Genomic DNA, 15,832 nt, shown 5'->3' with positions numbered 1-15,832 from the left:
TAGATTCTGTAAACGCCAAACAAAAATGTGTCACTGACGCTTTCTGACTGTCAATAATTTTGCATGTTCTCATAGTATTGTAGTTGCAGCAAAATATTGAGGCCTAATGCCATTTTAATGCCATGTTTTTCAAAACACTTGTCAGTTGAGGGCACTTTTCGCTACTGTTGTATTTGATAACCGAGGGATAGCCGATAACCGATAAGTCTTCTGCTTATTGTCGGTCTCTATGGTATCTTTGATGAGCAGGGTTTTGTAAAGAGGGGGTGTGGCTAATTCAACAGCTCAGCTCATGGAAATTCCATAATGGCAAAATCACTTTTACAGTCCATGTCCTGAATTCCACTGTATTATCTGACAAAGAGAGATCTTAAAACATGTTAATGATGGTTTAATGCTCTAGAATAGATGTAACTGAATCAACTATTTATATAGGAAAACATTTCCAAGTTTATCAAGATATCCTACAGGATAATATCAGGGTGACTGTGTGCCAGCTGAAGCTCAGTAGAAGTTGAGTGATGCAGCAGGATAATGACCCTAAACATCGAAGTGAATCATTTACAGAATGGCTTAAAAAAAATAAGCAAATTCACCTTTTTGAGTGACCCAGTCAGAGCTGTGAGCTGAAGCAGTTCTGTAAGGAACAATGGTCCAAAATTGCTTCTTAACATTCTGCAGGTCTAATCTGCAGCTACTGATTGCTTGAGGTTATTGCAAAGAAGGATCGACCAGTTATTAAATCCAAGGGTTCACTTGCTTTTTCCACAGTACTGTGAATGTTTAATGGGATGTTGTCGATAAAGACATGAAAGATTATAATTGTTTGTGTGTTGTTAGCTTAAGCACATTGTGTTTGTCTATACTTATGATTTGATGAAAATGAGATTACATATTGTGACAATTTAATGCAGAAAAACAGCTAATTCCAAAGGGTTTACATACTTTTACTTGCCACTGTATATATATTTGGAAAAGCTTTAGAATGATTTAACCACATTTAGAAATACAGTTTGAAATATAGAATATATAAAAAACAAAATTCTATAAATGGGAATGTTTGTATTTTATACCTTTGCAATTGACAACAATGGCCCAGAAGGGCAAACAGACCCAAAATCATTACTGATGTGTTTGGAGTGAAATGTCCTACTGAATAAAATATATTTATTGATTTTGAGGGCAGGCACAGGATCGGGCTTAAACTGCACAGCACATAACAAAGAATTTCTTTACCAAAACTGATAGGGTTTCATAAAACACAGTTGTACACTCTTCCTTTGGACACAAGTGCATAGCACACTGCTATTTACGTCACTTCTTCTCACAGTCTGTTGTTCATCCTCATTGTGTTCAGAATGAGCTGCTGCTCTCACAGTTCTTGATTGGATGAGCCGATGATAGCTGTTTGTCCCCTCTTATCATCTTCATCATCCTCTTCATCCTCCTCTTCCCCTGCCTCTGTGTCCTGGCTGGCAGAGTCTGTGCAGGTGGAGGACAGAGAGGCCAGCTTGTGTCTTAAGTCTGCCTGGGTGGGTACCTGAAGTGTGATCTCAGAAGTGAACGACTCCATGTCTGGACCTGAGAGAGATTCATTATATGATTAAGTTTTTTATTGATTCTTAATATGTGACATAAAATTAATTACAATATACTTGAACAGAATCAAACAATTATCCCCTTTTAACCCCCAATATCCCAATCCCAAAACCTACCCCAACCCTCAACCATATCCCGTGGTCAAGCCTGAGTCACACACACATATATGTATATATACACACAAAATAAAAAAATAATTGAAAAAATGTAAGAATCAACAAATAAAGCGTGAAAGAGAGGTTGATGATGAAGAGAAATTAGTCATCAGTCTTGGGAGTTAATGGGATTCTCAAGTTGTATTTACTGAGCAGAGTTAAGGCTGCTCTGTGCCTGCTCAAAATTCTGTGTAAAGACGCAATTCCACAAATACCAGACTAAATTATTCCTGCTCTGACCGACTTCTGTATCTAATATTAAAAGGTAGTTCTGATGCTGCTTTTGTTCTGTGTAAAAGCAGCCTTAAATGGTCATGACATGAGGTTTAACATTTTCCTTAATCTTTGGATATATAAGAAGTCATAGCTCTTTAAAAACATACTGTAAGTTTCAGAACTAAAATCTTCCTCCTTAATAGATAAAGAACATTTATTTAATGAACATTTAAACCAAGCTGCAAAAACATTTGCATATGACTGCCTCTTCAGCAAAACATCAACAAATGTTTTTCGTCATTGCACCCTTGGCACCGCCCACTGGTGCTCAGTCAGTCACACAGGTAAAGAGGAGAGAGATGGGGCCATGGGAGATATATCCAAAGGGGACTTATACAGGACACCTTCAAGTACCTATCTGGATTCAGGGGCGGGGCCAGAGGGGTGGCACAGGGCAGCTGCCACCCCACTCGCCACCACAACTCGCCACCACAACTCGGACCCTGCATGCGTCCTGGAGACTTAACCGGTCAGTTTCGAAGCATGGTCCATAATAACGTGTGCCCACTCTGGATTTAAATGTTTAATGTTTAACTTGTGACGAACAGCTTTGACCACTATCATGCCTCTTGCACCGCTTTTAAAAGATGCAATGTGAAGTTATAACTGTAAAAGTATCCTCCATGCTTTTCATCTTGCTGTTTGCTGGTGTGCTGTTTTGAAGGCGTCCTGGACAGTTTTTTTGCACCCATCTGTGCTATTTTTAATTGTTGCTCTTCTGCACAATACCAGCGATGTGCAGCAAATGTGTGGTACATGCACAACTTTTAAAAACGCATCTTATTCTGCTGCTGTCACTGACTGGCAGAAACACAAACTATGTGTAAACAAACTGGGAAAATGTAAGATGTCACTTTGATAAAGACCAGCATTTTTGCTTTGGCCAGTTGAAGCACTCAACATCACCGTGGATACTTTTGCGTATTCAGAAGATTTAAACAAGGATTGTATGTTGTTTTTCAGCTCATATCAGTGTGGATTGCTTGTTAACCATTCACAATATGATTCAAGCTTTGCAAAGGAACTCTTATTGAAAGATAAGGCAGTTGCAATTGGACTATTTGACGAAAACAATAAGTAACCAATTCCATTCACGAATGTTTCAGATGTCATGACTGTTTGATAGTTTATTCCAGTGTTTCCCAACCCAGTTCCTGGAGGTCTTCCAACACTACACACTTTGGATATCTCCCTAATCAGATACATTCAACTCGGTGAGTGGAGACTCCAAGACCTAAATTGGGAGTGTCAGAAAAGGGAGATATACAATATGTGCAGTGTTGGGACCTCCAGGAACCACTGCTAAACTGGTTTACCACTGGTTTATACTGTGCTAGAGTTTGATATATTAAGATGAAAATGTGTTATGTATGTTAGGTGTTAACCCTGAAATGTAGCTTTATAATGTTGTGTGGAATTTGGTCATTTTCTTTGGATTGAGTTTCAAGTATGGCTGTTTTGGAAAGGCTTCATAACGTTAGCTAATCACAACCCATGTCTTGACCCCTTTAAACTTTGTTGTCATGAAAGAGGTTATATTTCCTAATTTATAGTTTCATATTTAAAAGTATAATTTTTCTATTTTCTATATTTCTATATTGATAACTTTACATTCAAAACATTCGTCTCATAACATTATTTATGCAATTGTAATTGCTGTGTTACTGCATTTATGCCACCTCTGAGCAGACTCCTTAATGACTGATTCATTAAAAAACACAAATTTGTTCACCTAAAAGATTACTTCAAAAACACTGATTCGATTATGAATAAAACATTTCAATCCCAGAGTATTAAACAACATTGAGAGTGCTTCTTTTGTAACTATTTTCAGTGGCGGAGGAGAAATGTATGAAGCTTGCGGACGAATCACAGCCGTGCTCATATAAGGAACAACAGCACTCTTGCTTGTGTGATATTGCTTCATTATCACATTGTTATCTTTGCCAAATATTCTGTCATCAAACAGGCACAATCCCAAGGTTAAAGCTTGTTCCAAAAGCAGGCAAGAAAAATATTCATATTGAATATCATTTACTACAGAAGAAATATATACAGTTGTGGCCAAATATAGTGGCACCCTTGGGAAACGTGAGCAAAGAAGTCTGTGAAATGTATCCTTTTGATCTTTCATTCAAAAAATTCACAAATATCTAACCTTTAATTTAACTAAAACAATTGGAACAAGGTAAATGTCTCATTATAAATAAATATTTTTTTTCTCCAAAATGCATTGGCCATAATTATTGGCATCCTTTTGTTCAATAATTTGTGACAAACCTCCCTTTGCCAAGATAACAGCTCTGAGTCTTCTCTTATAATGCCTAATGAGGCAGTCAGGTTAAATTTTATATCTGTTGGTATTTGATAGAGTCCATGATGCCATGTATCCGAACAAGATGTCCAGGACCTCTGGCAGAAACACGGCCCCACAACATTAAAGATCCAGCACCACATTTAACCATGGGCATTGGGTACTTCTTCATCTCTGTGTGCGCCAAACACATCTCTGGTGTTTCCTGCCAAACAGATCTATTTTTGTTTCATGTGATCATAGAACCCAGTCCCATTTGAAGTTCCAGTAGTGTCTGGCAAACTGAAGATGCTTGAGATTGTTGTTGGATGAGAGCAGAGGCTTTTATTTTTATTTTTTTCTTGAAAACCCTCCCAAACAACTTGTGGTGATGAAGGTGATGTCTGATTTTATTTAATTTTTTGGACTTTCTTACCCCAAGACCCAACTAATTTCTGCAATTCTCCATCTGTGATGCTTGGAGAGTCTTTGGTCACTTGAACCATCCTCCTCACCGTGCTTGGAGACAATATAGACGCACATCCTTCTCCAGGCCGATTCTTGAGATCTCTAGTTGACTGGAACTTCTTAATTATTGCACTAATGTTGGAAATTGGTATTTTCAATGCTTTAGCTATTTTCTTTTAGCCGCTTCCCATTTTGTGAAGCTCAACAACCTTTTGCCGCACATAATATATTTATTTTTGGTCTTATCCATTCTGATGGATGATTAAGGGAATTTGGCCTGTTTTACCTCATATTTATACCCCTGTGAAACAAATCATGGCTGAACAATTTCATGTTCCTAGTCACCCAGGTGTACTAAAACAATTTAAAATATTAATGAGAATATACTTCAGATATATTTTACTCATAAGAATTTCTAGGGGTGCCAATAATTGTAGCCAGTGTGTTTTGGAGATAAATATTTATTTAAAAATTTGATATTTCCCCTCTTTCAATTGTTTTACTTCAATTAAAGGTTAGATTTTTGTGCATTTTTTTTAATGAAAGATCAAATGGATAAACAATAAAGACATTTTTCACAGCCTTTTTTGCTCATATTTCCCAAGGGTGCCAATATTTTTGGCCACCACTTTATTTCTGTCACATTGTTTTAATTTTATGCATCTAGTTAGATAGAGCTTTTATTTTGCCATTTTGGTGGATGTTTTTGACGGCTTCACTTCTCACCTCTGGAAAAGCAGCTCACTAAATGGGCTAATGCGCTTATTGAACTACAATAAGCTATGATTTAGTTACACATATACAATATAGTCTGCATGTGCTGCGCTTCACAGTGAATAAAGTGCTCTGCTATTTGTCACCAGTACACACACACAAATAATTCTCAAAGAAGAAATTCTCTGGAAGTATATCAGGGCCAGTACAGACAGTAGTCAATAACTATGTTTCCATCCAAGGGGTTTTTTGCACACAAAAGGTGTAGTGCATCAAAGTTTACCAATATAGCTGATGGAAACTTCACAAGTGTCGACATAATATTTTTCCTTTTAACTCTACCGCATAATCTCAATGTCGATACATCAAATGTTGTGAAAAAATGGTTTGGAAACACTTTTTGTCTATATAATTGGCGTTAACGCAAAAATGTAGTGTCCCATGACAGAGTTTGCCCCAATCGTTAACCTGTGTTAATCATGACGACAGTATTGAAAGCCAATTTATTGTACGTGATTATGGATTGATCTTTACGGCATATAGAGCCGATCTGCAAACGTGACACTTCCAGGAGTGCCAACACTAATATCTTGTGCACGTTGAACGAACGAATGATCACTGTTTGTGATTAATTTAATCGCAGTATCCATCCGGATGGATAATCGCAGTATCCATCCGTTTATTTATTAAATTTGCTGTTCCACAACATTCAAAATAATAGATGGCAGTCACGGAATTAGCCCACAGTACAAAAAACATATCATTTCTATGCACAAAGATGTTTTAAATTAAGAATAAATCCACAATACTAGGAGAAAAGCATCACTTATTTATTTTTTTTGGAACACTTACAGCCCAATTCTATTAAATTATTGTTTAGTCTACTTTTGAAAAAATGCCGGCAAAATCTTCTCTATTATTTGAAACAAAGAGCTTGTTTTGCAGCGCAATGTAATTAGTGATAATTGTAAAACCTGTTTGTTCTTCTCTGGATCCAATCAAACGGCATCTACATCATCTCAGCATTTTCTGCTGATGGTGGCAGAAAATGTCAGCACTAATTTAATGGCATCTCAGCATTAGTGGACCTACAGAGTTCTTTAAACATAAGCAGGGGATGCCAGGGAGCCATATTCGTCATTAGCTAAGTGTGATATATGGAAATCAATTGAGATCCACTTGAAAAAGACATGACTGCAAACTACTCCTACAGAGTAAGCCAGTATATTGTCAATATTCACACAGCACTAGAATACATTTGTTTTAGAGTGCTAAATATGGTTACGTTCACAAGCAGTTCAGTTATAAACAAGAATGATATCCGCACTTTATAACCAAACAGTCAACTGCATTTTGAGAATAAGTCACAGAGATAAAAATATGAGCCATTGTTATAGGAAGGTTTTAGATCCATCTTACAGTTGTTATTCAAGGCAATTGCAGGAATAGAAAAGGTGATTGACTTTGATTGTGTGTTCATACACACAGTATTCAATCGGCTACTGTAAGTTGTTCAAGAATCACACCTATAAGTAAACACGGTTTTCAATCCTAAACATGGACTGTGTGAACGTAGCCATTGACTCATGGGTGGAAAATGTCACAGTGTATATGTACTGTATTATACCGAGCAGTGGTGAGGCCACGCTGTTGTCCTCACCACCAGAGTTGAGAAAGACGTCCAACACCTCATGGTCAGACATGTCCATCAGGTCCATTTGCTCCAGCATGTCTACATTCACCTCCATAGAAGACATGCTTCCTATTGTCTCTGTGCACCAAAGAAAGAGAAACAAATTAATTTCTTGTAACGTCACACCCCAACATTGAGCTACAGTATATCAAGGATTTGAGTCCAGGATGAACGTTAAAGACCCCATGAAATAGCTTGATGTGCCCAGTTTCCTGTATTGATATATTTATTTTTGAAACGGGAAGTTTGGGTGGGACATATTGAAGGGATCGTCCTTTTTTTTAATTGGCTTTAGTTTATATCTGACCATGATTTGCTAGTTGGTTGCAGGTGTTTTTTTTTTTTTGGGAAGGAACGTTCTCATTCTAGAGAGTGTTTAATTGGATAAAAATCTGTGTGGAAGATGAGTCATCAATATGTTTGGTCCAGTTTCCCCAGAAGATAAATACTGTACATTTTAAATGTGTATATATATCTGGTAAAGGTAAATTTAGTCAACTTTTAGGAGTGCACTACCATATGTATGGCTTCAAAGCGAATAAACAAGGTCTAAAAGTCCCCATCTCTGTGAACACAGAACCCCCTTGGATGAGTTCTGAGTCATCTCTCGACCAATAGAAGAAATAATTTGGTTGTGTCATATATTTGATGATCTGAGCTATCTCCTGGATTCGTCTCCTTGCTGTCATGTTGACTCTGTGATGTCATTAGCGCATGCTTCACAAACACAGACTGCAGCGTGTGGCATGCCCGTCACATGTGCATGTGTGAGCGTGACATCAGTAAGCAGAGCGGTGAGCTGCGTACCTCAAGGTTGAGTAAGAGCGCAGCACCACAGGGAGGTAGACAGCAAAGAGAGAGAGGTGTTAGCTCCCATTTGACAAAACTGAGATACAAACACAACTGCATACATACACACAGAGTCTGTGTCACACTGAAAAAAATGACATTTTTGACATCCTTTTGAACCAAAACAATTCCCGTCTTTACTCCATAACTTTCTGAGTTGAGGGGTAACCAGGTCTACTTAAAGGAAGAGTTCATCCAAAAATTAAAAATTCTGTCGTAATGTACACACAATCATACTAATCCAAACCTGGTGCTGGCTCCCCCTGCTGACACAGCATGTAAAAACATATACATCAAGCTTGAATTGCTCACATGGCAGGAAGATACGTATTTCTATTCTGAAATTTGGGAACGCAAACTATTGTGAGGGAACGCAAACTATTGCGAGGCCTTTGCAAGGGAATGCAAACTATTGCATGGGAACTCAAAACTTACTGAGAGGGAACGCAAAACTTATTGCGAGGGAACGCAAAACTTACTGAGAGGAAATGCAAAACTTATTGCGAGGGAACACAAAACTTATTGCGAGGGAACTCAAAACGTATTGATTGGGAACTCAAAACTTATTGCGAGGGAACACAAAACTTATTGCGAGGGAACGCAAAACTTATTGTGAGGGAACTCAAAACGTATTGATTGGGAACTCAAAACTTATTGCGAGGGAACGCAAAACTTATTGTGAGGGAACTCAAAACGTATTGATTGGGAACTCAAAACTTATTGCGAGGGAATGCAAAACTTATTGTGAGGGAACTCAAAACGTATTGATTGGGAACTCAAAACTTATTGAGAAGGAACTCAAAACTTATTGCGAGGGAACACAAAACTTGTTGAGAAGGAACAAAACTTATTGCGAGGGAACACAAATTTATTGAGAAGGAACACAAAACTTATTGCGAGGGAACACAAAACTTATTGAGAAGGAACACAAAACTTATTGCGAGGGAACACAAAACTTATTGAGGGGGAATTCAAAAAGTATTGCGAGGGAACTCAAAACGTATTGATTGGGAACTCAAACGATAGGGAACACAAAACTTATTGAGGAACAGAACTTATTGAGGGAACTCAAAACGTATGTGAGGAACACAAAACTTATTGCAAGGGAACACAAAACTTATTGAGAAGGAACACAAAACTTATTGAGAAGGAACACAAAACTTATTGCGAGGGTACACAAAACTTATTGCAAGGGAACACAAAACTTATTGAGAAGGAACACAAAACTTATTGAGAAGGAACACAAAACTTATTGCAAGGGAATGCAAAACTTATTGAGAGGGAACTCAAAACGTATTGCGAGGGAACACAAAACTTATTGCAAGGGAACACAAAACTTATTGAGAAGGAACACAAAACTTATTGAGAAGGAACACAAAACTTATTGCAAGGGAATGCAAAACTTATTGAGAGGGAACTCAAAACGTATTGCGAGGGAACACAAAACTTATTGCAAGGGAACACAAAACTTATTGAGAAGGAACACAAAACTTATTGAGAAGGAACACAAAACTTATTGAGAAGGAACACAAAACTTATTGCAAGGGAATGCAAAACTTATTGAGAGGGAACTCAAAACGTATTGCGAGGGAACACAAAACTTAGGATTTTCCATTTTTAGGTGAACTTTTCCTTTCATTATTGCATCATAAACATTTTTCTTTTTGATTGTGGCATATTTCTCCCACTGGCAGTCCCAAGCCCTGACCTTTTAATTACCTCACTGCCTTTCCATTTGCTGCATCAATAGAGTTTCTCTACCATCAGGCCAGCATAATAGTGTGCTTGCTGTTCCACCACAACTCCATTCAGCTCCTCTTTTCTACATTAATCATGCAACCATGTGCCTCCTGAGTCATTTTAGATAAATTGAAGAGGGAGGAAGATGAAAGGAACACTTAGTTTATGGAGTTAGGGGCTGGGAATAGCCTCTCCTGTCCAATATGTTGGGTGCTGTGGAGCAGGCCGGCACTCTTATTTGTAATAATGACAGCAGGGTGTTTTTGTACAAGACTGAGTAGACATTTACCTAGCATATAACAGCTTAAGACAAAAACAATATTTTTATTATAATTTATTTAAATTGCTTCCATATCTATTGGTAGTGTATGGTGCGTGATGATCCAGTTAAAGTATTCATGAGGGTGTGGGCATCGCTCACCTCTCCTTTCTGCGATCTGCAGGTACCCTGTGGACAAGTAATGTTCCATGTCCTGCTGAAAAGCCTCCTCCAAAAACTTCTGCCTTTCCTTCAGTTTTACCTGTGGCTGCACAGGCTCTGCCTCCGGGACTCTCTGAGCATGCTCCAGCTCCGCTGTGATTGGAAGACAAGAAGATGGCGATAAGACAAACTTTGTTAAAGGTGAAGCGACAAAGCGTGTAGTTTCTGTGCTACTAGTGACACCAAGCATAGTTGCAATAATAATAGTAATAATACAAATAATGCTTCCAATCAGATATCCCAAATACTTCTACCGCCACACCCCCAATTTGCTATTGTACAGGTAGTAATGCCCAAACTCATGCCATTGGTCAGTGCAAATGTTGCTCAAACAAAACACACCACTTAACCATAGGAAAGTCAACCTAAGACTTCAATTTGAAGTGTTACTAAGCAATTTTAAGTTGAAAAAGTTATTAATTACTCTTAACACTTTGCATGTGTTAAGATGCATTAACATGTGTGCCTCAATTCCTCTTCAAAAGCCACCACAATCTCTCTTTTCATCTTTTGTCTCGATTTGTCTTTGTAACGATGCTGGCAACAGGCAAGACGAAGAGACGAAGGTGTGTAGTTTATTTTCAAATGTGATATCCCTAAAATGGTCTGCACTTGGCCTGCACTTAACGTTAACTTTATTCAAAGCACTTTACACTCTGTCTCATTCACCCATTCACACACCAATGACAGCAAAGCTGCCATGCAAGGCGCTAGCCTGCCATTGGGAGCAACTTGGGGTTCAGTGTCTTGTCCAAAGACACTTCAGAATGTGGAGTCGTGTGGGCCGGGAATTGAACCACCAACCCTGTGATTAGTGGACACACTACCACCTGAGCCACAGCTGCCCCAAAACAACACTGAATACAAATCCTGACTACAAACGTGAACAAAACAAAACATAAACATGAATGACTTGACATGACTTGACTATAGTCTTGACATAAACAAAACCTGACTTAACTAAAACTTGACTTGGCTAGACTAGACATGAGCAAAACAACAAAGTTACATTCACAATACCTGATATCAGACAATGGCAAACATGAGGGCTTAAATACAAGGACAAGGTTAACAAGTAAACAAGACAACCAATCACAAGACTAAACTATAAACAAGATAACAAGATTAAATTAACTTAAACCAATGAAAAGACGAGACTAATAACAAAGTAATCAACCAATGAAAACAAGACACATGAACAGGGGAAACACATGACAAGATCACATGAGGGAACAGGAGATCACATGACAGGAACAGGAACTAAACTTGAAAATAAAAGACATGAAAAAACAAGAACCAACAGAATAGTCATGACATATCCCCCCCTCTAGGTGAGGCTCCTGACGCCCCAAAACATAATAAGAAAGTTAATTAGGGAGCCTTGAGACATGGACTGGCAAGACAGGGCATGAGACGGGGCATGGGTAGACAGGGCGTGGGGACAGGGCAAAGCCAATCGAAAGTGGGGCCCTGAGAGGCTCGAGGGGTGGAGCCGATGGGGCTGAAGACCAAGGCGGAGCCATAGGGATGGACGTTCCCGTTAGAGCAGAGGCGGGCCTGGACCGTGGCGCGGAGGCGGGCCTGGACCATGGTGCAGAGGCTTGCTTGTGATATGGCATGGAGCAGTTTGGGGTTTGGCTGTGACATGGCATGGAGCTGACTCTGGTGTGGTTGTGACATGGCCTGGAGCTGACTCTGGCTTGGTGGCCATGACGTGGGGCAAACTCATTTGACTTGGAAAGACTACACACCACAGCAACTCACAGATCGGGCAACCAGCTGGACCTAATTTTTACATGTAACTGTTCCACCTCAAATATTCTTGTTACACTTTTACATGTCTCTGATCACTACTTTGTTCAATTCAACATGATTCTCCCATCTATAGTAAAACCAACTCCACCTTTGGTTTCCTTTCACCATAACCTACATTCCCTCTCAACCTCTCACCTTTCCACTGATGTCTCTACCTCTCTTCCCACAATAAACGTATTTTCCAAGCTTGATGTAAACACTACCACAGACACACTTAGCTCTACTTTAACAACCTGTCTAGACAACATCTATCCTCTCTCCTCTAGGCCAGCACGTACTACACCACCCAACCCCTGGCTGTCTGACGTCCTTTGTGAACATCGGACTGATCTCAGGGCAGCTGAGAGGAGATGGCAAAAATCTAAAGATCAGCAGATCTAGGTAAATATTAGCTTCTGCTTGCAACTTTTTCAGATAACGTTAAAGCAGCAAAAACTTAATATTACCAGACCAAGATCAACAGCACCACAGACACTCATAGCTTGATTAGAACATTCAACACACTTCTCTGCCCTCCCCCTCCACCACCTGGCACATCACTGACAGCAGATATCTTCACCACATTTTTTACTGATAAGGTTACAACCATCAGCAATACATTCACAGAACCACCCCCTGCCAAACACCTAGCTCCTGTTTGCAACTCTTCTTTCTCTATGTTCTCTCATGTAACTGACACTGAGGTCTCTAAACTCCTCCTCTCCAACCACCCCACCACCTGTTCCCTTGACCCCATTCCATCACACATTCTCCAGCCCATCTTTCTGTCCATCCTACCTGCACTTACACACATAATTAACACATCTCTACTTGCAGGCACTTTTCCAACGTTTAAGCAGGCTTGAGTAACCCCATTGCTGAAAAACCCTGCAGTTAACCCCACACAGATAGAACACTACAGACCAGTCTCTCTCATCCCATTCATGGCAAAAACACTTGAAAGGGCATTTCTCACAGAACAAGCTGATGGATGACAATCTGTCAGGCTTCAAAAGTGGACACTCCACTGAGACTGCCCTGCTGTCTGTCATTGAGTCGCTGAGACAGGCGAAAGCTGAATCCAGATCATCCGTTCTGATTCTGCTGGACCTTTCTGCAGCCTTTGACACAGTCAACCATCAGATCCTACTCTCCACCCTCTCTACTCTGGGCATCAACGGAACTGTACTTGGCTGGTTTAACTCCTATCTCCCAGGTAGGTCCTTCAAGGTAACCTGGAGAGGTGAGGTATCCAAGCCACATCAGTTACTTACTGGGGTAAATCAGGGATCAGTGCTTGGGCCACTTCTCTTCTCCATATACACAACATCACTGGGACCCATCATTCAGTCACATGGTTTCTCTTACCACTGCTACACTGATGACACGCAAATCTACTTGTCTTTCCAGCCCAACGACACCACAGTGACTGCTCAAATCACTGCCTGTCTGGCAGACATCTCAGCCTGGATGAAGGAACACCACCTGCAACTTAACCAGCCAAGACCAAACTCCTTGTCTTTCCAGCCAACCCTGCTGTTGAACACACCATCACCATGCAGTTGGGTACAACTACAGTATTGCCTTCCAAAACGGTCAGAAATCTAGGGGTAACATCGATAACAAATGAGGAATGTGATAGAAAGAGAATGAATGTGAGGAGACTTAATGATCAAAATCAAGCTAAATTTCAACACATCTCAAAGACTGCAAGATCATGTAGATTTACACTCTACAATATCAGGAAGATAAGACCTTTCCTCTCTGTACGTGCCACACAACTGCTTGTTCAGTCACTTGTCATAACTAGACTGGACTACTGTAACACTCTCATTGCAGGCCTTCCTGCATGTGCAATTAGACCTCTGCAAATGATCCAGAATGCAGCAGCACCTCTGGTCTTTAATGAACCAAAGAGAGCACATGTTACACCACTCTTTGTATCTCTCCACTGGCTGCATGTATTAACCCTCTGGGGTCGACGGACGCGCTGGCACGTCCTGCTGGATTTTCGTCATTACAGAGGAAACAACATAAAATTCTTCGGCATTTTTTGGCATACAGAGAAGTGTAAGAAATCATTAGAGACTATAAAGGGTCTACTTTTATTTTTGTACACTCACATTAACAACAAAACCTTGTGCTTTTGTAAAATAAAGAAAATAAAAAGGGTGAGCTGTAAGTAGTCTCTGGGTTTGCGAGCATATATCTGAAACACGTTACAAAAATGAACTGAAACGCCGCGAATAGTTATCACACAAACATGAAACCTATGTTTTATGAAAGCTTAAAATGTCTACTTTTAAATAAAACAATTCAAATTTAAAATAAATATTCTCCTGCAATGTAATCTGTATGAAACACAGTGATATACAGTTTCACCTGGCTCAGCAAATTATCTCTAATGTGATCACACCCACCAGCAGAGCGTGCCATTCATACGCTAATGTGCTGAGACGATCAAATCAAATGGTAAATGCCCCTGACTGTGCCTTGAAAACATATAGTTCATTCACTTATCTGCACGTTTGGAAAACAGTATGATACATAAGTGAGAAAACTCCTGGATAGTGACGAAGAGTTACAATTTTCCTCAGAAGAAGAGCGGGACTCCGATGAAAGTTTGTATTTTGAAGAGAGACTTGATCCAGCCGAGGATACAATTTCGGACGAGTAAGTCATTTAGTTTTAATTAGTTGACATGCTATTTTATATAAACATGTACATATTTTACTAGTGGGACTGTTTCCAGACTTGCCAGCCAGGATTCAGAGGATTGACATTTGAAATATGTCCTAATAAGCAAGTTTTAGTTACATTTAAATGCTGTTTTGGCTAAAGCAGGTATTTAAATTGTATGCTGTATTATATAAATATGATATGTAATATGATATAAAAATAATATGAATGTTTAGATTATATTTTAACTAGTGTTTATGCTGGCTAATTATCATCAACAAAGCTTGTTCTTGCAAATATGTGTTCAGGTTAAATTAGTAAAATGCACTTTAAGTATACCCATATTAGAAAATCAGCATATTATAATGATTTCTGAAGTATCATGTGACACTGAAGACTGCAGTAATGATGCTGAAAATTCAGCTTTGATCACAAATTGCATTTTTACAATATATTCAAATAGAAAACTGTTATTTTATATTGTAAAAATAGTTCAAAATGTCACTGTTTTTACTGTATTTTGAATTAAATAAATGCAGACTTGGTGAGCAGAAGAGACTTCTTTTAAATGGTAGTGTAGGTCTAAAATTATGTAAAGTCTTTATGTAAAGAAAATGTATAGTCAGATTACTTCTTTTAACTTAAAACTTGATTTTGATCATTAAGTCTCCTCACATTCATTCTCTTTCTGTCACATTCCTCATTGATAGGCCCGGGGTAATTGATTTATAATCACATAAATATTCATTATAGTTCACACCTCCTCACATATGACCTTTCTAACACTAAAAGTGTCTTACAAAAGTTAAATTACTATATTGTTTTGTATGAATGAGTGATCAGGATGTTTGTCACATCATTTTGTAGCAAAAACTCTAGGCTACAAGATATAGTTCTCAAAAGTCTTGTGGACAAATGTTTAGTATGTGTTATATGGAGTTATTTCAATGACTTCAAAGTTTTGTTTTTTCAAAAACCGTGTATAAACGTTATTTTCTCAAAAATACAAACATGTACATATGTTGATCACATATTATTGTAGCCCAGTTTGTGCTGAATACAGTGTTACCAGACTTTAGCCATGAATGTGT

General features: G+C 38.8%; 1 protein-coding gene across 3 annotated transcripts in view; it reads right to left on the bottom strand.

Moving 5' to 3' along the window:
- Positions 1 to 780: 780 nt before the first annotated feature.
- Positions 781 to 15,832, bottom strand: part of LOC127620250 (dysbindin-like) — a 62,473-nt gene continuing 47,421 nt past the window's right edge. The window contains exons 2-4 of one of the 3 annotated variants that reach the window (XM_052093412.1): positions 10,209 to 10,361; positions 7,133 to 7,276; positions 781 to 1,581 (exon numbers count right to left, since the gene is read on the bottom strand). In XM_052093412.1, coding sequence (XP_051949372.1) covers positions 1,373 to 1,581; positions 7,133 to 7,276; positions 10,209 to 10,361 — 506 coding nt within the window. In that variant the 3' untranslated portion in view covers positions 781 to 1,372. The remainder of the gene's footprint in view (positions 1,582 to 7,132; positions 7,277 to 10,208; positions 10,362 to 15,832) is intronic. The other 2 variants (XM_052093414.1, XM_052093413.1) reach the window with 2 other exon arrangements.

This window comes from Xyrauchen texanus, chromosome 26 (assembly GCF_025860055.1).
Source record: "Xyrauchen texanus isolate HMW12.3.18 chromosome 26, RBS_HiC_50CHRs, whole genome shotgun sequence".
In the NCBI taxonomy this organism is placed as follows: domain Eukaryota; kingdom Metazoa; phylum Chordata; class Actinopteri; order Cypriniformes; family Catostomidae; genus Xyrauchen; species Xyrauchen texanus.
The sequence above is the reverse complement of the archived record's forward strand: the minus strand, read 5'-3'. Positions and strand labels throughout refer to the sequence as shown.